This window comes from Ranitomeya variabilis, chromosome 4 (assembly GCF_051348905.1).
Source record: "Ranitomeya variabilis isolate aRanVar5 chromosome 4, aRanVar5.hap1, whole genome shotgun sequence".
Lineage (NCBI taxonomy): Eukaryota > Metazoa > Chordata > Amphibia > Anura > Dendrobatidae > Ranitomeya > Ranitomeya variabilis.
In genome coordinates this window covers 225,712,674-225,740,624 of record NC_135235.1, presented here as the reverse complement: position 1 = coordinate 225,740,624, position 27,951 = coordinate 225,712,674, and the positions used below count along the sequence as shown (strand labels likewise).

Sequence of the window (27,951 nt, the reverse complement as noted above, 5' to 3'; positions counted from 1 at the left end):
GGGGAGATGACATACAGGTATATACTATATACAGGGGAGATGACAAACAGGTATATACTATATACAGGAGAGGTGTGAGGGGGAAGATGAAAGATGTGAGTGTCAGTGTTCCGGGTTTTCCAAGTTTCCTTGTGAATGATTTTGCCCTTTGTTAAGATGGAGTTTGCTGTTTTTGTCTGCCCTACTTCCTGTTCATTTGTTTAAAACCCGGGTCAGGTGTCAGTCTCTCTGCTGGAGTATTCTGCTTTTGTTTCTCCATCAGCTCAGCTGCTTGTTTGCTGTACTTCTACCCGTGGCTCTGGACATTCTCTGCCTATGTAAGTTACACTCTCAGTCTGTTGGCTTGGGAACTTAACCCTTGGTTCACTCCTCCGGGTAAGGACTCTGTTTTGGAACTGTGTTTGGAGCTTTGCTGCTGGACTTAGACTGTGTTTGCTACTTAATCCTTATTTACTCCCCTCGGTGGGAGCTACTGGAAATTACACCAGTATAATTCTTTAATGTGAACTTGTTTCTGGACTTACCCGTGCTTATGCCACAACTGAGATAAACTTGAGAACTTGTTTCTGGACTTACCCGTGTTCATCCCACACCTGGGATTAACCTGAGGACTTGTTTCTGGACTTCCCTGTGTTTACTTCATACCCGGATTTGACTCTTTCTGCACCAGCTGTGTTTGGATCTGCATGTCACCCACCACACTCACCTTGCCAAGGACTTTGGCCTAAGAACTCTTCTGTTTTGCTGTATATGGTTAAGGGACTTGTTTCATTGCGGGTTATCAGTATATTGTTTTGTGTGTTTTTGCTGTGTTACAAATACACTATTTGCACTAAAGAAACCCGTCTCTGTCTGTTCATTGCCCCATGCTATCAGAATCTTAGAGTTCCTACAATAGTATTACAGTGAGGGGGAAAATGAGAGGTGTGATGGGAAAATAAGAGTAGTGGTGCTATAACTAACCACAGATATTTACTATGCCCAGGCAACGCCGGGCTCTTCAGCTAGTCAAAAATAAAATTTAGTAAAAATATGATATACTTTATCTTTTAATCTTAAAAAAATCTATAAAATATTCATAGCGAGCTCATCAAATATGATGTTGGCAATTGAAGACTTTATCAGTAAACACTTCTTTTTAGTTGAAGATTCCATTGAAAATATGCTGATCATCCTGCTAAGACTCCAGTGTTCTACTGTTATTTAGGTTATATTTCCCTGCAGCTCCATCACAGTGGAAAAAGAAGAATTACAATTCTCATTGAATATGCAAATTGTCTCCTCAGAGAGGAAGCGGACAAGAACTCTAGTGCCACCTAGTGGAAGCAGTGATCCTAGATGTCAATGTCTACTCTTTAACGAGTTGCCTTGTGTGAGGATCTGAGGTTGTGGTTTGTAATAATCACCTAGGCAGGTTAATGATGCAATTATTTTTTATTCCTTATGTCCATGATTTTACAACAAATCCAGGTTTGATGGCCAAAATACATTGCCTCCAGTCCACAAGATCTAATCCCTGGAATTGATAGTCCCACTACCCCCATAACAGGGGATGCTCGCAGCCTCCCTACTTTTGGTTGGACCACAGATTTTGTATCTCATGCAAGTATAGTCTGTAGTCCCAGTCCAGGCTCCTCAAAATAACACAACCAACGCCTATGTATCCAGGAGCAACAGTCCTTAAGAAAGTTTTTGAAATCCAGATGACAGCTCCCTCAACCATAGCAAGTGGATCCAGTCCAGCTGGCAACCGATCTTCAAACCTCCATAGTCCATTCAGCCATGGCTCCAAGATGTCTTCCTAGATCCTCTCCTCTCAACGTCACTCAAACAACTGCCTGACTAAACATGTGGCTTCTTTTCCTCCTTCCCCCTGAAACATTTGCATTTATTTCAAAGAATGAAAAATATTCCAGAAGCCCATCACCTGGAACTGCATGTGAGACCCCCTCTAGTGACGGCTCCATTGGGTCTACGATCCCCATCCACACAATGGGACTACTTGCTGGAAAAAGAATGGAATGATAGAGATCCTTGATTACTAATCTTGGGTTTGGCCTTACATTTATGTCTTATGTTGTGTCCCTTCCTTTTGAGCCCGCATCTTTCACGGAATATGACAGCTGATTTCATCATGTGCCTTTAACAGCAATGAGTTGAGCGGTACTCAGCCCACAGCTCTTAACCTGTTAAATCCCACTGTCAAAATCTAACAGTGGGATTTAACATGCATTAGCAGAAAATGCATCTTATCAAGTTCCAATCGGCACTCCATGATCTGATCACGGGGTGCCGATGTGTTGTTATAACAGTCAGGGGTGTGCTGATGACCCCTATTTCTGTCATTACCATCCTACTGTGGGATAATTTCTTATGATCTCCTATGATTTTCCTGTGACCGGAATATTTAGCACAGGCAATCAGACAATTGCAGTTTCAAGTCCCCTAAAGAGACTAATTAATATAGTAAAAAGAAGGTTTTTAAAAATATGAAAAAAAAAATTGAATAGGCCCTCCCTTGACCTTTTGAAAATATAACTAAGAAATATACATATTTGGTATTGCTACATTCAGAAATGTCTGATCTATCAAAGTATTAAATAAATTAATCTGATTGGTAAACGATATAAGGGAAAAAAAATCAAAACTAGTGATGGGCGAACCCACCGATGTTCGGGATCGGCGGGTTTGCCCGAGTATTTTGTAAAGTTCGAGGCCGGAGATGACACAAACTCGAACTTTACATATGTGGGATGCCACCACATTGCCCCCATATGGAAGAAGCCTGATCGGCGAAACGGAGCTGTCGGGGTTGCAGCACGGGCACGAGGCACCTTTCTTGGCATTGATGTAAGTTACATTCACTTACATGTATGTTACCTTTTGAGTGCACATCTAATGTAGCTTAAATATATATATATATATATATATATATATATATATATATTTATATATGCTTCATTTGCACATAGACATGGTAGTATTCATTAGAACTATACCTTTTTAGGAAGGTTTTAATGGGTGGCGTACTGTGCCTATTTTGGGTTTTCATATAACCATAGGCTTCTAGCACTAATTGCACTTTACAGCTTATCCCTGTTTTTCTACATGTCTGATATCCAGTATTGTTCTAACATATAGTTTTATATGCATATTTATTTTGGCACTAATTGCACTGCATACAGTGTTCTATTGGCAGTTATTTTAGCATATGTAGCGCTTCATTGGTTATAATTTTTTTGCAAATATCAATGCATTTCAACTGTGTCTAGTAGATCATTATTGCCCAGTGTCTGCCTTGTTTTTAGTTGAGATTTCCCTTGTTTGGTATTTTCTTGGTTTTTTCTTGTGATTTATAGCATTTTCAATAAAGTTGTTCTCAATTTTATCTCTCTTGTACACCTTTTCTTCCCCATACACATGGGGAATTGTGTCTTATATATATGATGAGGTAGGGAGAGCTGTAAAAAAAAGCATAAAATTAATAATAAACACTATAGTTACAGTATACTTACCTGTCCAGCGAAGCGTCCTCCCGTCCCGCTGTCTCCCGGCCGCATCTGCTTCTGGGGCCACTCATTAACTGCTGGTAGTATTCACTGCACTCGGCAGTCTTCGGCTTTTTCCAGCAGTGTTTGTGCGGTGAAGTCACCGCACGAATACTACCGGAAAAAGCCGAAGACTGCCGAGTGCAGTGAATACCAGCAGAAGGTAATGAGCAGCCCCAGAAGCAGATGCGGCCGGGAGACAGCGGGACGGGAGGACGCTTCGCTGGACATGTAAGCATAATTCTAATGTTTATTTTTAATTTTATGCTTTGTTTTACAGCCCGAACTGGACCCGAACTGTAACACGGATTTCCCATTAAAACCCGTGTTCGGGACCGTTTGAGTCAATGGACCCTTGTTCTGACACTTCATAGACTTTCATTGCAGAAACTCCACTTCTGGGTCACACAGAGTGTTTGAAGAGTGGTGATGTCATCGAGAAGAGGAGCGAAGTGGTGCTGCATATCGGAAAAGATGACAATAGATGAGTATTTCAGTACATGGACAGTACCCTACATATACATATACAAAGGCTTAAAAAAAATCATGGGAGGGTTTATTTAATGCATGGCTGTGTTGGGTCCTTCAAAGTGAAATACGCTTTTTATAACTTCTCTCTGACCAACGGATGGAGGACAGTAATGTGTTTGTTTTCGAAAGAAAGAAAATATCTAATGTTTCAAAGTTGCGTATTCCACAGTTTCTTCCTGCCTGGAAGAGGTTTGTCGAGTCTGATTGTGTTGAGCATGGGAGATAACGGAATATTCAACTTCATTTGTTGGCTGCATAACCTAAAAAAAAATGATATAATGATAGATGTCAATGCTGTACGTGTTTTTTCTGATCCAAAGTCAGATTATGGGATAATCGGTGAGGCCAAATTGTGGAAATCGGTTCTCACAATTACAAACTCTTGGAGAAAAGAAATGGACGCTGTTGTGAGCATAAACAATTCTTACAGAATTTCAGGACATGTGAGGTTCCCCTGGGAATTTTCCATCAGCTGTTCCCTTCTCCCAAACATGTGAGATTTTTTTAGCTACTGTATTAAGCCTTTTCCAACGTACTACCGGTAACACGCAGTTTTCTCTACACTTTGCATGTGAGATATAAGATCAAATATGAAACCTTAAGAAAAATGTTAAACAAAATGTAAGACTTATGAGACTAGTTAATACTTTAAAAATATAGCATATAGGAGAAAATATTGAACCTTCTATATCATCAAGTTTCAAAAAGTTACATGTACTGTAAATCTACAAAGAAGTCAAAAACAGCAGAAATAAAGTTCTAAGTGAATTTTTTCTTAATTCTTGAATTGTACCAGCTCATTTCAATAGTTTGACGATATAAGATTTAATTATTTCATTTCATGAAAACAGAGGTGCCATTTTGATTTAGATTTAGGATTTTGGTGGAACATTTGACCAAAATTCTGCGTTTACGGGCTCCAAGCAGTGGCAATTTTATAAAAAAAAGATAACCATCAAGTGGCATCAATCTAAAACATGTAGAAAAGTGGCTTGGTGAATGGTTTTAAGTAAATTTCAACTTTCTTAGGATTACTTACATCACTGTTGCTGTAAATCGCATGGTTTTCTTCAACATTCATATTGACTGGAGGTCTAAAACATAATAAAACATATAATTTCCCTTTAGCTTGAACTTGTGCGGCTAGGCATGGAATAGTTTGAAGAGATAAAAAAATAAGTTTATTTTTTGTATTTTAATCCCTTTGAGAGAACTTTGATATTCCAGTATGTAGAAGAAGGAATCAAATGAACTCAGGTTCAAGACTTCTATAAAGAAACTTACAATAGAAAAATATGCATTATAAGGAAGTGTAAAAAGTCTGAGTCAACCCATTTTTGCAGTTCAAAAATGTAAAAAAAACAAACATATTTGATATTGTCTTGTCCATAAATATCTGAACTATCAAAATCTAAATGTATTTAAACTCCACTTTAATGACCAAAAAGGAAAAAAAAGATAACAATGATAGAGCTGATGTTTCTCAGCATAAACACATAAAAAGTGACCAAAACATCATTTTATGGATCCCAAAATGGTAGCAATGAAAACAACAGCTTGGCTCACAAAAAAACCCCTCGCATAGCTTCATTGAGAGAAAAATGTAAAAGTTAGGGTGCTTTCTTATGTTTTGTCACACGTTGCTTGGTCCCTTCGGGGTATACGTCTGAACAACCCCACAAAACAGGATTCAGGCGTATGTGCCAACAGGTCCATAGACAGATTGAATGTGGCCTCTGTCATGCACCATTTTTGGACACGTACGTCTACTGGAGATGGACATCCAAGCTCAGTCAGCTATGTCTGAGTGCCTGTCTCCAGCAGGCATAAATGTCCAAAATGATGCTTGATGTTCACTTTGTCATCACCATTATTGTCTATTGACCTGTCGGCGATTATGCCCAAATCTCATTTTTCCGAGTGGTTCAGACGAAAGCCCTAATAGGACCAAGAAATGCAGTATGGACGCAACCTTTTTATGCACATTTTCTTTCCCCTTGATAAAGCAAGAACGCGAAACGCGCGTCGGGGCTTTTCTGTAGAGCAAGGATAGCGGATTCTATGGGTATGTGATGATTACTATTTCTCCTATGCATTTGCACTTTCGATGGTGGTGAGCAACAGGCTAATTATTTATATTGACTACCACGGAGATTGGTGACCTTTTACTTCACTCCCATAGTCTGCCTTACTTTCCTTCCCTTGCTCTCTGTTCCTTTGTGCATTCTACTCGGGTATTATCCTTCCTCATATTACTAATTTTTTGTTCATTACTATTGTGTTTTTTAAAATGTTTATATGTTTAATAAAATTTGTCACTTTTTTATATATTTTCTCTGAGTGGTGTGTTCTGATACTTTGGTATCTTTTTGGTGAATGATGCTTGATGTTCACTTTGTCATCACCATTATTGTCTATTGACCTGTCGGCGATTATGCCCAAATCTCATTTTTCCGAGTGGTTCAGACGAAAGCCCTAATAGGACCAAGAAATGCAGTATGGACGCAACCTTTTTAGGTCCCAGAAGAAGGCAACAAAAATCAACTTTTTTCTACAAACTTTTAATTTTTTAGCCATCCAAAAACACCTTTATATATTTAGCATCCCCACAATCATACTAGCCTGGAGAACCATGCTTGTTTGGTCATTCGTACTGCGCAACGAACACCATAAAAACAAAAATATTGCAGAATCCTTTTTTTTTCAACATTTTACTCAACTTGGAATTTTATTTACAATTTTTCTGTAAATCATAAGGTAAATACAATGGTGTCATTCAAAACTACAACTCTTCCCTCAAAAAATGTCTATTAAAAAATAATATGGCTCTTGTAGGAGGCGGAGATAAAACAAACAAGACAAAGTAAAAAATCTTCTAATTATGAATAGGTTAAGTGATTATGTGCTACACTATAAGATATTGATTGCATATCGCTAGGCTATGCCTGCAATCAGGGACATCATGATCACAGTCACGAAGGGTGCAGCTGCGAGGGGAGGGGGACCCAGGTCTAAATTTTGCATCGGGGCCTATCGGACTCTAGTTGTGCCACTGCCTGCAATGTATGATATTTGATGATCCATCTGTTGGGACTAATACAGATATTAAGAACACAGGCATTGATTAACTTCTTTGCTTGAAATACCAAAAAAATAAGTACGAATTAAGGTGGATCGGATTTGAGTCTTCTATTTTTGTTGGTCCAACAAAAGGAAATGGGAGAAGGTTTGAACTAGCTTCAAAAATTAACTCACTGTGATCTCATTGAAGAAGAATGAGCGTTGTGATTACTCTGGATATTTCCATCATCATTATCATCCTCAGCCTTAATGTTCTAAGAGAAAGTATTATAATATTAGAGGATTAATGTTTAAAAAAAAGTTTTAATTAAAAAATGGATATTGAATACTTAACCTCAGAAAGCTTAAAGACAATTAAAGAAGCACTCCCATTAAAGTTTTTATGTTCTTAATGTCATGCAATCATCACATTATATATGCACCGTGTACTTACAATTGCTCATTTTGCCTTTCTACACAGTTAATTCTTCTGTTTTCTCTGGTCTATGTAGAAACTGTTATGCACCTCTCCTGGATCCATGCCTTGATTCCCTCTCCTCAGTCTGGTTGACTCTGCTGCACTCCAAGTTGGGCTTTGCAGATGGCCCTCCATGATCCCATGAGAGCATCAGAGAGGGCCTCAAATAAGACTCATTGTAAAAAACTGGCACTCAAGATAATTGGTCTATTTCCAATTAATGAACAAGTCAGACCTGTTACTTTTGTTTGAAAATACCTTCCACTTTGTCAATCCCTATCGCCTTTCATGTCTCATTTCTATGCCCTATGGTCCTCAATAGGTTCACGTCTATGGTCAAGACAGTCAGTGCTCCAGCTTCTGACTGTGAAATCAATCAGATCATGGACTGGAAGAATGTTTGCTGTAAACTCCTTTACTTGATCAACTGGAAGGGATTTGGCCCTGTTGAGAAATGTTGGATGCCTAAAAAGTTCTTGAATGATCCAATGTTACTTAGGAAGTTTCATGCAAAGCATTCTCTTTCTTCTAATAAGGTTTCATCTGTGATGGGCCCAATATGGGGTTACTGTTACACACCTAACCCAGATCCATGCCTGGCTTTCCTCTCCCCAGTCTACTGAACTCTACTGTTCTCCACTTCGAGCTTTTCAGAAGGTGAGCACCCCCTACCATTTTGTTTTCCCTTTAATACTTGGAAAAGTCTCTATTGAGCTTTTGCATTGTTTATCTAATACAATGATTGCAATATATTAAGAGGGTAACAATGTTGATGACAGTGTGTCTATAATTGACAATGGCATACAGAGTAAATGAAAAATAATATACATGGTGAGCCATTTATATGGATACACCTGAGTTGGCCATGTATATGGATACACCTAAATAAAATGGGACTGGTTGGTGATATCAACTTCCTGTTTGTGGCACATTAGTATATGGGAGGGGGAAAACTTTTCAAGATGGATGGTGACCATGGCGGCCATTTTGAAGTCGATCATTTTGTATTGCATCTTTATAAAAGGCCCACCCAGGTGTATCCATATAAATGGCCCACCCTGTAGGTAAGTATTGCCTAGTCAAAAACACTCACCTTAAGGGAAATCCTGGTAGATGTCCCATGAATTGGGGAAGCTGGAGGATCAGGCTTCTTTTTTGTTCTATTGAAATAATATTGTAAATTTAGAAACAGGGGATTGTAAATGTCCAGCAGAGATAGAAGGCAATCACTAAAAATAACAAATTATAAAATGTATGTTTAAGTAATTGTACAGAAAATGTTACTGCTTTTCATTCTAAAAGAATAATTTTGTAGACAAAGTAAATTTATATAATTTATTAATCCTTTTACGGTGCCTAAAACTGGTCTTGAATTAAAGATTTTAAATCTCTAAAAATGATTTTTTTTTAACAACAATGTAAGTTTCTGTGACAATATTTATCTGATTAGATTTTTTACGTGTCGTCAGCTCCGAGTCGGTGAAGAACAGCATAAGGCTCAATAGATGGGTAGGTAGCAACCTGCTTTTTCTAACAAGTCCTGGATATCCCATTTATTCAATTCAAGATCAGACTATTTAAGCCATAAACATGCACATTTTTTAATACATGCAGTTTAAAGAACTGTAACATTTTTTCTTATTCGGGATATTTTTGCATGTTTATTTCATGATACATGGCACATGATTTCTATATTATTTTCATACTCTCTTCTTTTCTTTTTTTTGCAAATATCTGTTAATATTGGTGGGAAAATAAAGGAAATATGTAACTGTTTTTCGGTCTGGAAATAGTTAAAAAACATTGTGCATCTCCCGAAAAATGGCACAATTAAAAACTAAACACAGAATACAATTGAATGTAATTTTTTATAGCATGTTGAACACTATATAAATATATATTAATAAAAATTTTAAAAAACAATGCTAGAGTTGCTGTTTTTGCTCATTCTGACTGTAAAAAAAGGAAAGAAAGAAAAAAGAACAAAATTCATGTTTAACCCAAAATGTTACTGAATAAACTGTGGCAAAAGTAATAAAACACTAAAAACTTTAGAAGTTGGGATTCTTCTTCAACTTACAATGTATAGAGAACATGGTGTATATACTGCATATTGAAAGATGCAAGACTTTTAACAAAAAAGTTTTAATGTTTATTGTGTTAAGGGGGAAAATAAAACTCTCTACCAGATTTATCATCTAATTTATTTGTGGGACTGTTCTGCAAACCATGCCAGAAAAAGAAGTGTGGTTTGTGCAAATTTTACATTCAAGAGGGTGTACATGAACATTTCAGGGGCATCGACTGGTAGAAAACAGCAAGGCTAACAAACATTCACTGATTACGAATTTACACAGTGATAATTATGTTCTTAATTTTTATTTTTCTTACCTTAGGTAAAAAACAATGATCGGAATTAAAACGAGAAGAAAGAAAACTGCTGCAACTGACCCCAAAATCAGAGGTAGAGGCATATTTGATGTCTCACCTGTATGGAAGCAGAAAAGATAAAGTTGGTCTAAGAAGGGAAACATCAACCACTTATCAATATCACAAGGGTGCTGATTAAACTGAAAAAGAAATCTATACTTGTCTCCCAAACAATAGCCATGGTTCAAACAAGACTCCAGCTTACCAACTTCTTGGTGTTGCTCCCACCTTAGTCTCTGCTATCAAGGTAACTCCTCTGCAAGAAAGTTACAAGTTGGCAATACATTTCTTCTACTGTGCACTGCATTTCTGCCATCAAGTTACCCAATTTCCAATAAATTTCTGATATTTTAATGCATTTTGCATCCTAGTAATTAATTTTGCCAGTTCATCTTTGCTACTTTACAGTTAACCATGTACATGCGGCAAATATCTACTATTACCTTGTTTATCCAAAATCTCTGAAAGCAAGTTATCAGACTGATCATTTATCTACTGATCCCATGTGCATCCACACACTTGACTTTGCTTCATTTGGTATTTGTGTCCAATTGTCTGATTGTTGTCCTGCATACCCTCTTGCTTTGGTTCTTAATAATTTATGTGCTGTCCATTAAGACCCACTCCACTGCACCATAGCCTCTTGTTCACACTACTAACCCTTATCTTCAGAGGCCATGAATGGCCACAGGGTGAACATGCTTGTACATATTGCACGTATATCAACTTCTGCTCCAGCTCATGTATTTGGTTTTGCTGTAGTTTTTTGTACTCTGAACAAACAGGGGCATCACTCTCCCTTTTTGAGCTAGACATTTCATTTATATAGCTTCCCATTGGCTGATGACTGAGCAGTCAGGCCGGTTTCCTGCTCTACCCTTGTCTACATTGAGTTCGGCTGACACAAGTAAGGTTTAAATACTAGAGATAGGACAGGACCTTCCTGATTGGTTACACCTTGTCGTGGGGAGATGTCTCTTATGCTGTTTTGGTCAAAAAAGATAAAGCAAAACAGGGACTCAGAAAAGTAAAGTTTGGCAGGCTACATCTTTCATATGCTCTATCCCTTTTTTATACCGTTAAGAATTGTGTCAAGAATCGGACAATAGCCTAGCTTTTTACCTGGTATTTAACATGTCCCATCAACCAGTACATTTCATTTTAAATACCAGTGCCTTACTAAGAATATCTCAATCTTACAAATGTTATTTTCTTTTTTCAAGATTCTCCATCTTGTAAATTCACAATACTCAGATGTTTTTTTTTGTTTGCGTTAACTAGCCACAGGTCCATCTTGAACTCAACATTCACTTTCAAAAAACTGCTAAAATCCATCTAGGTCAACAGAAGTTGATAAGACAGCTCAGTGAGGTATCAAATTACAGTTCTTTGTTACAGTTTATGGAAAGGGGAGGACAAGGATTAAAGCTAGAGAGAAGCAGATATTGAAACAGATATTACTGTAGCTTTCCAGGAGGTGTGTTATTTCATCATAGAGTTGGAGTCACAGTTACACTGCTCAGTAAGGCTGCATAATGTCTGCTGCTTTTTCCGAACATCTACTACATGAAGCTTGTCAAACAACAATCCCTCATGTCTTTGTATGCAGTACATGGAAGGCATCTTAGCATTTATTCCCCTTTCACTATGTCAGAGACAACTAAAAATTAAGAATAGAACCTAAAGAGAGGAAGTTTGGTAAAAAAAAAAAAAAATGCAAATTACACAATGTAAAAAAGTATGTACACATATATGAAACTTATTCTGAAAAGGCACATGAAATGAAAAGTATGCTTTACTTCCCTATATGAAAAATTAGAGTTGGTGTAATATGTGCAGAAATTTATTTTAGGCACTTTCTGGTTTCACAACCCTTACCCTTATTGTGGATGGCCGCAGAGGATGAATTTCCAGCAATGTTGTGGGCAATACATGAATATTGTCCATAGCTTTCTTCATTGTTGTATAAGATCAGAGTCTTCCTTGTCTCGCTCTGTAACATGGATCCATTCTTCATCCAGGTGTAGTGAGTTACATCAGGTCGGCTGCTTTGGAAGACACAGATCAATTCAGTAAATTCACCTTTATTCTTCATGATGATGTGAACCTCAGTTGCTGCATCTACAGAAGGGAGAAAATAAAATTTACATAATGATCATGGATAGCACAAAGAATCTGTGACACCATCAGTGATCCAAAAAAAGGTATACAATACAATTATGCAGTATCCCGCCACAATGCAAACGTAGTTGCGTAGTTTTTCACCACCGGGAACAGCTGATCGGTGGAGGAACTGGGTATCACACTCACATCAGTCTCAAAGATAGGCCATCAATATATATATGCCCATGTATTGAATGAGAGGGCTTTGCGCAGCTTTGTGAAGCGTCACGGCCTCATGATGTCACGACATGTGATTTTGCGCCATTATATACAGAAGTCCCAGCTCACTAAGACAGCCCCAAGGATTTCGGTGCGAGTGACAGTGATTAGGTGATGTGGCCATGACCGGATAGATAACGTTGAGGAGTGGATGGACTGGACAGTAGAGTCAGTAAAAGGTTTTTTACATTTTTTTGATACAACATCAATCTATATCTTTGTTCCTTGTTGCCCAGTAGATAAAAAAAATATTCAAATTTGAGAGTCCTCACTGGTTGTGACCTTTTAATGGCTAACTGAAGAGATGGCAACAAATGGCAAGCTTTCAAGACTACTCAGGTCCCTTCATCAGGCTTAATCATCTTTTCAGTTAGCCATTAGGTATAATCCAGTGAAGACTCTCAAATGTTAACATTTTTAGAATTTGTTTACATTTTGATGGCTTTTTATGGTTTAGAAATGTGGCGTCAAGCGGCCGCCATTTTGCAAACCTGTATGTAAATAAATTTTAAAAAATCCTCATTTTGACAAATGTATGGTTCAATTCCACTCAAATGTATTCACTCATGTCTACTGATTAGCATATTTATAAAATATACATAAATCAATCATAATACCAGGTTGTATACTTACATAGTACAGGTATCTTGGTGAGGGCTGATTCTCCTCTTCCTACATGGTTTATTGCAGCACAAGAATATGGCTCCTCATCCCGGGTCACATTCCTCACTGTGATCTCCCATCCTCTGTCAGGTAATTTGGTTTTGTCTTTCCCTTTGTACCATTCATACTCATATACGTCAGACTTGGAGAAGCTGCTACATTGTAAAGTCACATCACTTCCTTCCAATAATTCATCATTCAAAATGACAGTCACATTTTTTGGTGCATCTGTGGATGGAAAATATCATCATGGTTTATTACTCTAACAAATAATGGCCAAAATTATTACATTCTTAAAGGGTTAATTGTAGGGCAAGCATGTCATTGCACACAAGGGTTATGTATGTGAAAAAGAGCTTTGATAAATGTAGTGTATGCTGGGCATGTAGGCTTTGTTAAGGTCACAGGTCATGTGGAGGCCACTAGTGTACGATATTGTACAATCTCCGTTGCAAGGTATTGGTGGAGTGTATGGTCCAAAGCAATTATGAAAAATAAAGACTTCAATAGATTGTTGTCCTATGCTTAGGATTGGTTATCAATATAAGATATGTAAAGGGGCCTACTTTTGACACCCCACAATTCAGCTTGGGCTAAATGTAAAACACCTCCAATTGGAGGCTTGGAAATAGCTGAGTGTTGTTCACATGACCTTCTTGATCTGTCACATAGACAATTATTAAAGAGGAAGTTGAGTATGTGTATCTCCACTCCATTCAAGATTTGGCAAGGCAGAACCTAGTTCTCAAGACCCACAAACCTGTTTCCAGATTCACTGAGAGTCCAGTGTTTGGAAACGAGCCATCAATACTTTATAGACTATTTTATGGCTAGGGGATAGCTTTCATCTTACAATAACCCTTTAGACTGTTTGTGTTATAAATATCTAATTTTAGGTAGAAAAATATTTAGAATTGAGATTCCTCAGTGGTTGATACCTTTTAATGGCTAACTGAAAAGATGGTAACAAATTGCAAGCTTTTGAGACTACTCGGGCCTCTTCATCAGGCATAGTTCCAGGTACAAATAGAAATCCCTTACCATCGGAGTCTATTTGTTACATCCATGAAGTTTGATTTCCTATTGTCATGCAATGATACAAAGGATAGACTAATGAAAACTCACCTCCTGACCTTCTTCATTTGAATAATTTTAGAAGATCATATATATTCCAATACTAATGTACGATTTGTGAATTATTATTATTATTATTTGGTTATTATTATTTGGTTTCCAGTACCATCTCTATGCTGACGACACCCAATTATACACTTCTGCTCCTGTTATCACGCCGACCTTTTTAGAAAACACCAGTGATTGTCTTACTGCTGTCTCTAACATCATGTCCTCCCTCTATCTGAAACTGAACCTGTCAAAAACTGAACTCTCCCTCTACTAACCTACCTTTGCCTGACATTGCCATCTCCATGTGTGGTTCCACCATTACTCCAAAGCAACATGCCCGCTGTCTTGGGGTCATCCTTGATTCCGAGTTTTCATTCACCCCCCACATCCAATCACTGGCTCGCTCTTCTTATCTGCATCTCAAAAACATTTCTAGAATTCGCCCTTTTCTTACTTTCGACTCTGCAAAAACTCTTACTGTCTCACTTATTCATTCTCGTCTGGACTATTGTAACTCTCTACTAATCGGCCTCCCTCTTACCAAAATCTCCCCACTCCAATCTGTCCTGAATGCTGCAGCCAGGATCATATTCCTCACCAACCGTTACACCGATGCCTCTACCTTGTGCCAGTCACTACACTGGCTACCCATCCACTCCAGAATCCAGTACAAAACTACTACCCTCATCCACATAGCACTCCATGGCTCAGCACCACCCTATATTTCCTCTCTGGTCTGAGTCTACCACCCTACCCGTGCCCTCCGCTCCACTAATGACCTCAGGTTACCATCCTCAATAATCAGAACCTCCCACTCCCGTCTCCAAGACTTTACACGTGCTGCGCCGATTCTTTGGAATGCACTACCTAGGTTAATACGATTAATCCCCACAGTTTTAAGCGTGCCCTAAAAACTCATTTGTTCAGACTGGCCTACTGCCTCAATGCATTAACCTAACTATCCCTGTGTGGCCTATTAAAAAAAAAAAAAAAAAACCTAATCGGTTCCTCGCATCATGTTCTCATACACTTTATGCAGTTAATAGCCCTCTGTGTCTGTACTGTTACACACTTAGGCAGTTAACTGGTTTATGCAGCTTTACATGTACACCCGAGCCTTACACTATGGCTGGTCCAAATAACTAAAGCAATTGTTACCATCCACCTCTCGTGTCTCCCCTTTTCCTCATAGTTTGTAAGCTTGCGAGCAGGGCCCTCATTCCTCCTGTTATTTGTTTTGAACTGTGATTTCTGTTATGCTGTAATGTCTATTTTCTGTACAAGTCCCCTCTATAAGTTGTAAAACGCTGCGGAATATGTTGGCGCTATATAAATAAAAATTATTATTATTACTATTATTATTGTTATTATTATAGCGCCATTTATTCCATGGTGCTTTACATGTGAAGAGGGGTATACATAATAAAAACAGGTACAATAATCTTGAACAATACAAGTCGCAACTGGTACAGGAGGAGAGAGGACCCTGCCCGTGAGGGCTCACAATCTACAAGGGATGGGTGAGGATACAGTAGGTGAGGATAGAGCTGGTTTAGTCGATCGGTGGTTACTGCAGGTTGTAGGCTTGCCGGAAGAGGTAGGTCTTCAGGTTCTTTTTGAAGGTTTCGATGGTAGGTGAGAGTCTAATATGTTGTGGTAGAGAGTTCCAGAGTAGGGGTGATGCGCGAGAGAAATCTTGTATGCTATTGTGGGAAGAGGAGATAAGAGGAGAGTAGAGAAGGAGATCTTGTGAGGATCAGAGGTTGCATGCAGGAAAGTACCGGGAGACGAGGTCACAGATGTATGGAGGAGACAGGTTGTGGATGGCTTTGCATGCCATGATTAGGCTTTTGTACTGGAGTCTCTGGGTAATGGGGAGCCAGTGAAGGGATTGACAGAGGGGAGAGGCCAGGGAATAGCGTGGGGACAGGTGGATTAGTCAGGCAGATGAGTTTAGAATAGATTGGAGGTGTGCAAGAGTGGTAGAGGGGATGCCACAGAGCAGGAGGTTACAGTAGTCGAGGCGGGAGATGATGAGGGCATGGACTAGGGTTTTTGCAGATTCTTGGTTTAGGAATGTAAGGATCCATGAAATATTTTTGAGTTGAAGGCGGCAGGAAGTGGAAAGGGCTTGGATATGCGGTTTGAAGGAGAGATCAGTGTCATGTATTACCCCGAGACAGCGAGCTTGTGGGACTGGGAAGAGTGGGCAGCCATTTACTGTAATGGATAGGTTCATTGGGGGGTCGCGTGAGATGGGGGAAAGACAATGAATTCTGTTTTGTCCATGTTAAGTTTTAGAAATCTAGCAGAGAAGAAGGATGAAATAGCGGATAGATATTGAGGGATTCTAGTTAGTAGGGTGGTGATATCTGGTCTAGAGCTGTAGATCTGTGTATCATCAGCATAGAGATGATACTGAAAACTGTGAGATTCTATGAGCTGTCCCAGGCCAAAAGTGTAAATGGAGAAGAGCAGGGGCCCTAGAACTGAACCTTGCGGGTCTCCGACAGATAGGGGACGAGGTGAGGAGGTGGTATATGAATGGCAGACGCTGAATGTTCGGTCAGTAAGGTATGATGAGATCCAGGATAGGGCCAAGTCTGTGATGCCAAGAGATGAGAGGGTCTGTAGTAATAGGGAATGGTCCACTGTGTCAAAGGCAGAGGACAGGTCCAGGAGGAGGAGGATAGAGTAGTGTCGCTTGCTCTTGGCGGTTAATAGGTCATTGGTGACCTTAGTTAGGGCAGTTTCAGTGGAGTGGTGTGACCGGAAGCCTGATTGTAAACGGTCGAAGAGGGAGCAGGAAGATAGATGGGAAGACTATTCAAGATGGACGCGTTGTTCCAGTAGTTTTGAGGCATAGGGGAGAAGTGATATAGTATGTATATGATATAGTATGATATATAGAATTCAAAGTTATTACAAATGTAATTGAATGTGGAGTGTATTATTTATGTTATCTCATCACTTAGAATACGTACAGTTGATGGTCAGCATTCCTAATCTCTCAGTTCTTAGTCTATTCAGATATGTAGCCGTGCACTGGATAGTAGACCCATCATCCACGTATGAAGGAATATAAGTAAGATTTGATTCTTCTCTCCAGGATCCTCCAGAAATCTCCACCGACTGATTATGAACTTGACCTGGCTTGTTCCATTGTAAAGAAGGAGGACTGGATCGGCACGTATGTACTATTGTACATCGTATGAGGGTGGCTTCTCCTTCAGTCATGAGTGTCAACTTATAAAGCTGAATGTCCACTCTATCTGTGGAATTTTGTTTTGTCAAACATCATTACTCATTCTAATCCATCAACAGATATTATTTTCTAGACTCTATAAAGAATTTCAGTAAGTTTCGAGTACTCTTATGGTCAGGACATAGCATGGCCATCCTGTCTAATACCCCTGGTGAAGCATAGGAAGTGGTGAAAGTGTGGCTAGGTGTTTTGTGCTGCCTAATCCAATCCAATTTTGAGAACATTTTACAAAGTAATCCATGTATCTATCGGGGCTATTCTATCTTTTTTACACATGCTTTGCTGCTATATTAATCCTTTTTAGTGGAAGGTGTTATCAGTTAGGAATACACCACTTTTTTTTATAGTCTATTAGATTTAGTGATATCCAGAAATCGGTTTCAGTTGTCTGGATTATTATAATCCATAAATCCAAGCCTGGTTTATTATTTAGCCAAATAAAACTTTTATGGAAACCATATTGTCTTCTAATTTGGTAACCATTTAAGACTCCATTTCTGGATATTCTTGCTTTCGTTCGAGGTTATCATTGTATTTGTCTAGAATATACATGTCACATGCTGTTTGTTTTGTTTATATGTACTGGGGTTGTTATAGCCTTTACCGTGGGGGATTTCTTTTTGTTTGACCATTCTTTTTATCATTGACTCCATATGCTCGAATCAGTTTTTCACATGGAATAATTTTATGGCTTTTTTTCCTGTGTGTATTTGACCCTTCTTTAGATTAGCTGGCCTGATAGGACATCACATGAGTATCATGCTACAATGGTGATATCATGCCAGACTAATTAAAAGAAGAATTGGGGATTCCAAGAGGTGGTTTTCAGGGCTCCTGTGTCATGGCCACTGACCTGGTCAATGGACTGTGTCCTACAAATTGAGTTGCACCAACTCTGGCTATCACTTAGTCTGTGGATGGGCGATAACTTGTTTTTACTGGACAATCCCTTTAACTGAATCAAAATCTTTAGTATCCAACTCAAGAGGACGAAAAATAGTTTGTCAAGAATAATGAAAAGGTTATTTCTCTTCGTCTGTTAGGGGATCGTTCAGGAAAAAAGATAGGTGATGGTGGTGGAATTTGGGTGATAGGGATGTGCAAATGTAGGAACATTTTTCAAGATGTATTTACCTGACTGTGAGTGTAAATGGTCTTTTGATTGAAGCCTAACCTAATATTGGGATATTTGCACACATCCATTTTACTAATTATATGAACACACATAACATGTGGTAGTAGAACATGTCATAGAAATGAATAGATATAATGATTCAATACATTGGAAAGGATTTCCAGTGGCTCCTCGTATTATCCTATTTTTTAATTTACCTGTGAGATCAACAGTAACAGTTTTTGAATGTAGCTTAAGTGCATTTATTTTTCTTTCTTCTGTGATGCCTGGATAATATTTGTCTTTATCGTCTTCTATTACAGGATCTATCCGCAGGGTACAGCTGTTATCTCCCGGTACCAGTGAGGTCCGACCTTTATACATCTTAATTACTGAAGATGAGTCCTTGGTGTTGAGGATCTCTGGATTATTCCATTTATTATTTAAGTGCCACACAGTGTCGGACGCTCCTGAGCTCCTAGCGGGATGATATGTACAAGGAATCTCCAGACAGGATCCAATGAGAGCAGTAATCTTAGGGGGAAACACCCAATGCTGACAGACAGAACCCAGATAGAAGCCTGGAAACAACGAGCACAATATTTGTCAGGATTCACAGAATTTTATTACATCAGATTATTCTTGAGAATATTTACCTTGACAGATAAGGAGAAGATAAATCTGTTTCTTTGGATCCATCATGGATTAGGTTTTTCTAGAAACCAATCACAGACACTTAGAAGATGTAAAACAGATACAATCATGGGTTCCCGTCATTAAAATATTCTATTTGTATGTATTGACTAGTGATGAACAATTCTGGTAAAATTTAATTCAGCAGATATGCTCGGATTTGGCTAGGAAATTCATTGAATTAATTTGCAAAACAAATATGTCCCATTATGAGATATCTCCAGGCCACATGGTATATTATACAGAGGAAAAACAAAACAAATTTATATTCACCTCGCAAGACTCTCAGCTGTTCTGACGCGTGATTCCTCTATTCTCTGTTGCAGTCTTCAGATGTCCTCTCCAGATAAGTCTCCCACATCCCAGGAATTTTGGCTCATCCTCAATTCAGTAGGCCTAGAAACATCATAACTGGGCTTCAGGCAATGTCATGATGACATTGAGAGACCTAGTCACTGGCAAGATCTCAAGTGACTTCATAACATTGAGTAGTGGACATGATTGTCATGTCGGACACTGTTCAGACCAGGTCGTTCGACAGACAGCGGTAATTCCGCTTTTGACCACTATTTGCTCATTGGCGTCGGCTAGATTTTATCTAGCTGTTCCGGAGTTAATTTACCTGATCCTCGGATTGGAAGCTGGGCCATGCCCATTGCCTTTAAATAGTTCTCCTGATCATTGGGCGTCACCGATTATAGCTTCTGTCTTGTGCGTTGTTATCTCGGTCTGGAGTGGAGAGCTGGTTGTTGGAGATTCGTTGCTGGTGGTGTATTTTCCTTAGTCTTATTTACTCCTTCCTATATTTGTATATATTTTGCCCTGCACATTTATAGTGTATTACTGAGTGACTGCGGCATGGTGTATATTTTCCTTTATCCTTGTCTGTGCTAACTGTGGGTATTGGGGAATTACCTCTTCACTGGGTGGTGGGCGGAGGTTTAAGCCTAGGGTTGAAACAGGAGACAGGGTGAGGTTCGAGGCCTGGACATGCACACCATCAGTGTAAACTTCAGGTAGAGGGTCAGTCAGGATTTCCCTAGTCTGAGGGAAATTGCAGGGGCCCGGGTTATTAGCTCTCGCTCACCTAGTTCCCCCGTGACAATGATGGTACAGCGTAACATAGTGATGTCTTCAGGTTTAGAGAAGAATGGAGGGGTCCAAAGATGCTGGGACGCAGCAGAAGAGACCACAGCAGATACTTGAAGAACAGACTGAAACAGAGAGGGGCCGTATGGCTGGGTAGGTGAATGTAATATTTCTATTTTTCTAAAGATTTTTTTCAGTACCATTTTGCTTGATTTGCCAAAAGTAAACTATCGAAAATTGAGATTTGCTTGAAGTCACATATTTTGAAAAATGTTAAACTACTTTGATTATTTTAGAATGGATTTACTCATCATTAATTACATAAATATGCTTTATTAAATATATTATTTGAGGTTAATATCACCCATGTATGACAATACAATGAAAATTACTCCCTATGAGTAATCAATTGGGGCAATGCCCTTGATTGTAAACCTCTTAGAATTGGTAATATACAGCACATGTTCCATAGAGACTGCTAGAGATGGGCACATTTATTTGAGTTTTATTGAATTGTACTCAAATTTGCCAAAACTCTGTATACTCTAAAATGCATATTTTTTTGTAATGTTCTTCCTTGTTAAATCAGCTAATGACTTCAGCAAGCAGCAGTGGTAAGAAAAGATGCCAAAGATCATATGGGGGAGCACGAGCAGTACAGGTTGCAGTAGATGTTTTTGTAGTTTTTAAAATTGATGCAAATACAGTGTGTGAAAAATCAAATTGTACTCAAGTTGCACATCACCTTTAGGGTTTATTTGCAAAATACAGAGTCGCATATGCAGGCAGACATATCATTGGTGCAACCTGTGCGGTTGCACAGAGGCCCAAGAGGTAAGGAGGCCCTTTTCCATCTCCAAAGTGTTGCAGAGTGCGTCTTCTTGCAGTCACCGCTGTAGTTAAGGTACCTTCACACGAAGCGACGCTGCAGCAATAGCGACAGCTCGTCGCTGTTTGGTCGCTGGAGAGCTGTTACACAGACCGCTCTCCAGCGACCAACGATGCCGAGGTCCCCGGATAACCAGGGTAAACATCGGGTTGCTACGCGCAGGGCCGCGCTTAGTAACCCGATGTTTACCCTGGTTACCAGCGTAAAATGTAAAAAAAACAAACAGTACATACTTACATGCGTCCCCCGGCGTCCGCTTCCTGCACTGTGTGAGCGCCGGCAGTAGCAGGGCACAGCGGTGATGTCACCGCTGTGCTGTGCTTTCACTTTCACTTTGCGGCGCTCAGTCAGTGTGGGAAGCGGACGCCAGGGGACGCATGTAAGTATATACTGTTTGGTTTTTTTACATTTTACGCTGGTAACCAGGGTAAACATCGGGTTACTAAGCGCGGCCCTGCGCTTAGTAACCCGATGTTTACCCTGGTTACCAGTGTAAAATATCGCTGGTATCGTTGCTTTTGCTGTCAAACACAACGATACACGGCGATCGGACGACCAAATAAAGTTCTGAACTTTATTCAGCGACCAGCGACATCACAGCAGGATCCTGATCGTTGCTGCATGTCAAACTAAACGATATCGCTAGCCAGGACGCTGCAACGTCACCGATCGCTAGCGATATCGTTACAAAGTCGTTTCGTGTGAAGGTACATTTAGGAAAGCTTCAATCAGCAAGATATCTTGAGTAAACAGTATTTATTTCATACTGGATTAACATAAGATACAATTCAGTGTCACATAGTCCGTGCACACTGAGGCATAACACATTCATGAAGAATAACATGAAGAATCAGGAAGTAAGTAAAACAAAACAACAACAGAGAGTTTCCCTCTCCACATTACAGCAAGTATATTACTTTACACACTATCGCCATCTGCTGTCTGGTTAGTGTAAAGTCCTCCTTTCACTTATAATAAGTCCTAATCTGTTGCATATGCCAACACCCTTTCTCAACAATAAGGACTTATTCAATCAAACCCAACTTTTTTATTAGTCTCTGATGTTTATCAGCATTCAACGCCTTCGTGAGGATGTCTGCTGTCATTTCTTCAGTAGGACAGTACTCTAACTTCAAGACTCCTTGTTCCTGATGATCTCTCAAGAAATGATATTTCACATCAATATGCTTGGTTCTTGGATTGACTCTTTCCATCTGAGCAAGAACAAGACATCCTTGATTGTCCTCTTTCAGTTTTGTTGGTGCCAACTGTGGTTGTCCTAATTCTGTCAACAATTGTCTTAACCACAGTACTTCTTGACTCGCATGTGCTGTGGCAACATATTCTGCTTCTGTTGAAGATAGTGTCACTATTGACTGTTTCTTACTTGTCCAACTAATTGGTCCACCTGAGAGAAAAAAAATATGTCCACTAGTAGATCTTCTGTCAGTTGGATCTCCAGCCCAATCTGCATCAACATATCCTGTTAAAATGCAATCACTTGTGGGTAATTTCAGCTTAACATTGCTAGTTCCTTTCAAATAACGCATTACTCTCTTCACGGCATTCCAATCAGCTTTATTTGGTTTGATACCTTTCTACTCAGGATTCCTACAGCTGCTGCGATGTCTGGTCTTGTAACGGTCGCTAGATACAGTAGTTTTCCTATTGCTGTTCTGTATTCTTCATTATTTGGTAGCATATTTTTTTCACTGTTCATTTCTTTGAGATAATTAGTTTCCATTGAAGACTTTACTGTTTTTGCATCCTTTAATCCAAATTTTTCTATGTCTTGAATCATGTGATTTTGATTCAGTAGGAAACTTCCGTCTTCTTCTCTTTCTACCTGTATTCCTAGATATTGCTTTACATTTCCCAAGTCTTTGATTTCGAAATGTTGCTTCAGGATTTTTAGAATGTTTTTGTGATCCCTTTCTTGTTCAAAACAAATCAAAATGTCGTCTACATATATGAGTATATAAATCCATCTATTACTCAGCCTTTTTGTGTATAAGCATGGATCAGCTTTGCTTCTTTGAAATTTTTCATTTGTAAGTACTTCCGTGATTTTGTCATTCCACGCTTTAGCTGCTTGCTTTAAACCATATATGCTTTTCTGTAGTTTACAAACTTTGTTTGGATTTCTTTCATCTTTGAATCCTGGAGGTTGTTCCATATAAATGTCTTCTGTTAAATCTCCATTCAGAAAAGCTGTCTTTACATCCAGATGTCTCAGTTGCATCTGTTTCATTGCTGCAACTGTAAGTAAAGTTCTTATTGTAGTGTGTTTGACAACTGGAGCAAATGTCTCATCATAGTCTTCTCCATATTTTTGAGAATACCCTTTACCTACGAGTCTTGCTCGGTATCTTTCAGCTGTGCCATCTGTTTGGTATTTAACTTTAAAAATCCATTTACATCCTATGGTTTTTCTTCATTCTGGTAAATCTGTTAGTGTCCATGTATTTGAGTCTTGCATGGTTTTAATTTCTGTTTCTGTTGCCTCTATCCATTTATTAGCTTCTTCTTCAGGAAGGTTAGATATGTCTTCCCAAGAGGTAGGCTCATAGATTTTTCTTGTGCTTGTCTTGTATGAGAGACGTTTTGGTGGTTTTCCTTTGTTCTCTCTCATTGAACGTCTTGGTTCTGTGTCTGTTTGTAGATGTGATTCTTCACTTTCAGTATTTTATTCTTCATTAATTTCTGCTTCTTTCTCATCAGATATTTCTTCAGTTGTGTCACTATTGGTTTTCTCATTTTTTGTTTCAACTGAAATCATAATGTCTTCATTCAAATCTTCAATGAATGTCACACTGTTACTCACCGTAACTCTGTCTGTTTTGGGATCTAGGATTCTGTATCCTTTGCAATTTTCACTATATCCAACAAATATTCCTTCCATGGATCTGTTTTGAAGTTTGGAACGTTTTTCTGTTGGAATGAATATGAAAACTTTACATCCAAAAACTTTTAAATGATTGACACTTGGTTTCATACCTTGGCACAGTTCATATGGAGTTTTCGTCAGTTTTCTGGAAAAAAGTCGGTTCTGTAGATATGTAGCTGTCATTGCTGCCTCACCCCAATATTTCTCTGGTAGTTTGGAATCCGTCAGCATACATCTTATCATCTCTGTTAGAGTTCTGTTTTTCCTTTCTGCTACTCCATTTTGTTCAGGTGTGTATGGAACCGTTTTCTGGTGTTCTATTCCATTTTTTCTTAAGTAGTCTTCTATTCTGTGACCTGTAAATTCACCTCCATTATCACTTCTGATGACAATTGGCTTCCTTTGAAATTTGTTACTTGATCTTGTTACATAGTCTACAAGTTTATCAAAAACTTCACTTTTGCTTTTAATTAAGTATGTGACTGTGTATCTTGAGTAATCATCTATAAAAGTCAACATGTATCTATTGCCTCCTGATGTAGTCACTTTCATGGGTCCACATACGTCAGTATGCACCAAATCAAGTGGTCTTTCGCTTTTCATCTCACTTTCTTTTGGAATAGATATCCTTGTGGCTTTGGATTTTATACAACATTCACATCTTATGGTAATTGAGCAATCTGATATCTTTAAATCTTTTGTCAATTCTTTTCTCTGTAGTTCCCTTATATTGTCAGGGTGTCTATGTCCTAGACGTCTATGCCACATGTGAATACAGTTTTTGTGATCATGTGTACATACGTTCATCTGTTCCTTTGGTGTGTCAAGAAGATATAATTGTTCATCTGCCTTGACTTTGGTTATCACTTTGTTTCCTGCAATAATTGCACACTCATTGTCTTTGAATTTCACTGTAAGGGTACTGTCACACAGTACCATTTTGATCGCTACGACGGTACGATTCGTGACGTTCTAGCGATATCGTTACGATATCGCAGTGTCTGACACGCAGCAGCGATCAGGGATCCTGCTGAGAATCGTACGTCGTAGCAGATCGTGTGGAACTTTCTTTCGTCGCTTGATCACCCGCTGACATCGCTGGATCGTTGTGTGTGACAGCGATCCAGCGATGTCTTCGCTTGTAACCAGGGTAAACATCGGGTAACTAAGCGCAGGGCCGCGCTTAGTAACCCGATGTTTACCGTGGTTACCAGCGTAAACGTAAAAAAACAAACAGTACATACTTACATTCCGGTGTCTGTCCTCCAGCGTCTCAGCTTCTCTCCACTGTGTGAGCGTCTGCCGGCCGGAAAGCGAGCACAGCGGTGACGTCTGACGTCACCGCTGTGCTTGCCGGCTATGGCGCTTACACAGTGGAGACTAGAGAAGCAGAACGCCGGGGACAGACACCGGAATGTGAGTATGTACTGTTTGTTTTTTTTACGTTTACGCTGGTAACCAGGGTAAACATCGGGTTACTAAGCGCGGCCCTGCGCTTAGTTACCCGATGTTTACCCTGGTTACCGGGGACTTCGGCATCGCTCCAGCGCCGTGATTGCAACGTGTGACCGCAGTCTACGACGCTGGAGCGATAATCATACGATCGCTGCGACGTCACGGATCGTGCCGTCGTAGCGATCAAAATGGTACTGTGTGACAGTACCCTTAGTCCTTTTGCTGTTAAACGTTTCAAAGATAATAATCCGCCTTCCAATTTTGGAACATACAACACATCTTGTACAAGTATCTTTGAATCTTGCCCGAACTTGTTTGAACAATTTAGCATGCCTTGTCCGATACCTTCTGCGGTTATTTTGCTTCCATCTGCAAGATAAATGGCTTCTTTCTTATCTAAATCAAGATCAGTAAAGAAATTCTTGTCACTTGTCATATGACTCGTTGCTCCTGAATCAATAAACCAACCAAGTGATGATTTCTTGTCTGTTACTTTAAATGTGCCATTCCAATTATTCTCACATGAATCGGAAATTGTGTTTTTTACTTTCTGTGTAAGCTGTTTGTTGTAATTTTTGTTGTTCGGCTTTCCATATGGTACAGTCTTTCTTTAAATGACCGTTTTTCTTACATCTGAAGCATTCTCTTGTCTCTTTATTATAGGGTTTTTTGAATTCTGTAGCTTTAAGAGCGTTTTCACTGTCCTGTTCAGTAGAAGAATCGTTTCTTTGTTCTTTTCTTCTCTGATATTCATCTATTAGTCTTGTTTTCACAAAATCTAATGTAATGTCAGTTTCTGGTCTCGTCTCAAGGGCATTTATCAAGGCTGTATACGAATCTGGTAAACTGCACAACAATATAGCTGCTACATGACTTTCTTTAACATCTTCACCAATAGATCTTAACTGTGATATCACTTCCATCATTGAGAATATGTGCTTCTGCATATCATCATTTGCACTCAATCTCATACTGTAAAGCTTTCTTAATAAAAATAACTTGTGATTCAAGCTAGGTCTTTCATACAGTTTTCTTAATGCTTACCACATTCCCTTAGCTGTTTCTTCATTTCTTATATGTATTAATTGAGCATCATCCACTAATAAGCTAATAGTGGCTTTAGCTTTTCTATTCTTATTATCCCATGTCTGATTATCTTGATCTCGTCTTGCTGTAACAATTACTTCCCATAGATCATCCTTAGATAACAACATCTCTACTTTGAATTTCCATAACTGATAATTTTCACTATTCAGTTTAGCTACTGTAAATGTCAGTTCTGTGTTACTCATCATCTTTATATAGTCTTACTTGTTTAGAGAGTTGTACTGAAGATATTCTCCTGTATGTCCAGCTCCTGGGTTGAATTCCTCTGTCACTCTGTATCTGGATTTAGTTTCTTCTGTTTAAAGAGCTTATCTGTGTGCTCCGTTGTTATCTGGGGTTATAAACCAGGATCCTTCTGCCTTGTAGTGCAGACCTGTAGTGTCTGGGGTTCTGGGCGCATAACCTGTTGCAGAGTGCATCTTCTTGCAGTCACCGCTGTAGTTAGGAAAGCTTCAATCAGCAAGATATCTTGAGTAAACAGTATTTACTTCATACTGGATTAACATAAGATACAATTCAGTGTCACATAGTCCGTGCACACTGAGGCATAACACATTCATGAAGAATAACATGAAGAATCAGGAAGTAAGTAAAACAAAACAACAACAGAGAGTTTCCCTCTCCACATTACAGCAAGTATATTACTTTACACACTATCGCCATCTGCTGTCAGGTTAGTGTAAAGTCCTCCTTTCACTTATAATAAGTCCTAATCTGTTGCATATGCCAACACAAAGCAGGTGAAATATAGCATTATGATGAGCTATTGGCCCATATATTGTTTTTGCACAGGGATTCTCTTCCATACATGTCCACCAGTGCACATATATGTACATTATTGCAATCGCTCACGGAGAGACGTGGCTTCATGATGGCATTCAGGGCCAGATGAAGATATAAGATCTAATCATTTTTGGTAAATACACTGAGGTCTACTTTAATCAGGAAAAGAAAGCAGCCACTAACTCTTCTGTCAGCAAAACATATGATATCTTAAGGGAGCTATATATTTCTATGCAGCTCCTCACATGGCTTGTATGATTACTTTACAGACAAGTTAAGATGACTGTACTGTATTGAAAAATGGGCCAGTCGCATCTGGAAATTGTTGACATCACCTGCTTCATGTGAGCAAGTCCATTTTGCAGATGGTTTCTAGAGCATGTATGCATTTTCCTGGTCCATAAAATAGATCAGAATAGTTACTGTAGCATTTTTTTCTGTCATGCCTCTGA

The 27,951-nt window shown here is 39.0% G+C and overlaps 1 protein-coding gene and 1 long non-coding RNA gene across 5 annotated transcripts; one reads left to right on the top strand and one right to left on the bottom strand.

Moving 5' to 3' along the window:
- Positions 1-231: 231 nt before the first annotated feature.
- LOC143770459 (uncharacterized) lies at positions 232-10,168 on the top strand. 2 transcript variants are annotated; one of them, XR_013214636.1, is made up of 4 exons: positions 232-317; positions 8,154-8,274; positions 9,087-9,126; positions 10,014-10,168. It is a non-coding gene; the product is annotated as an uncharacterized LOC143770459 (long non-coding RNA). The 2 variants fall into 2 exon arrangements; XR_013214635.1 differs by lacking the exon at positions 232-317 and having other exon boundaries at positions 7,509-8,274.
- On the bottom strand, positions 3,822-27,376 carry LOC143770457 (B-cell receptor CD22-like). Of its 3 annotated transcripts, none has more exons than XM_077260095.1 (12): positions 26,921-27,376; positions 19,563-19,685; positions 19,253-19,311; positions 18,815-19,177; positions 17,202-17,489; positions 13,063-13,320; positions 11,926-12,168; positions 10,009-10,105; positions 8,711-8,777; positions 7,335-7,414; positions 5,119-5,173; positions 3,822-4,339 (listed from the first exon to the last, which is right to left on the bottom strand). In XM_077260095.1, exons 3-12 carry the CDS (start codon positions 19,296-19,298, stop codon positions 4,220-4,222), a joined length of 1,617 nt encoding a protein of 538 aa, XP_077116210.1. In that variant the 5' UTR covers positions 19,299-19,311; positions 19,563-19,685; positions 26,921-27,376; the 3' UTR covers positions 3,822-4,219. The 3 variants fall into 3 exon arrangements, with proteins under 3 accessions (XP_077116210.1, XP_077116211.1, XP_077116212.1); XM_077260096.1 differs by lacking the exon at positions 26,921-27,376 and adding an exon at positions 19,912-20,046; XM_077260097.1 differs by lacking the exon at positions 17,202-17,489.
- Between the last annotated feature and the right edge of the window lie 575 nt (positions 27,377-27,951).

What these genes read in the sequence shown, in the direction of transcription:
- LOC143770457 (XM_077260095.1), bottom strand. Translation starts at nt 19,298, where the DNA reads ATGATGGATCCAAAGAAACAGATTTATCTTCTCCTTATCTGTCAAG. An exon ending in TCTTCTCCTTATCTGTCAAG is followed by an intron (nt 19,178 to 19,252) that starts GTAAATATTCTC and finishes CGTTGTTTCCAG; the next exon opens with GCTTCTATCTGGGTTCTGTC. An exon ending in TCTTCTTCAATGAGATCACA is followed by an intron (nt 5,174 to 7,334) that starts GTGAGTTAATTT and finishes ATTATGTTTTAG; the next exon opens with ACCTCCAGTCAATATGAATG.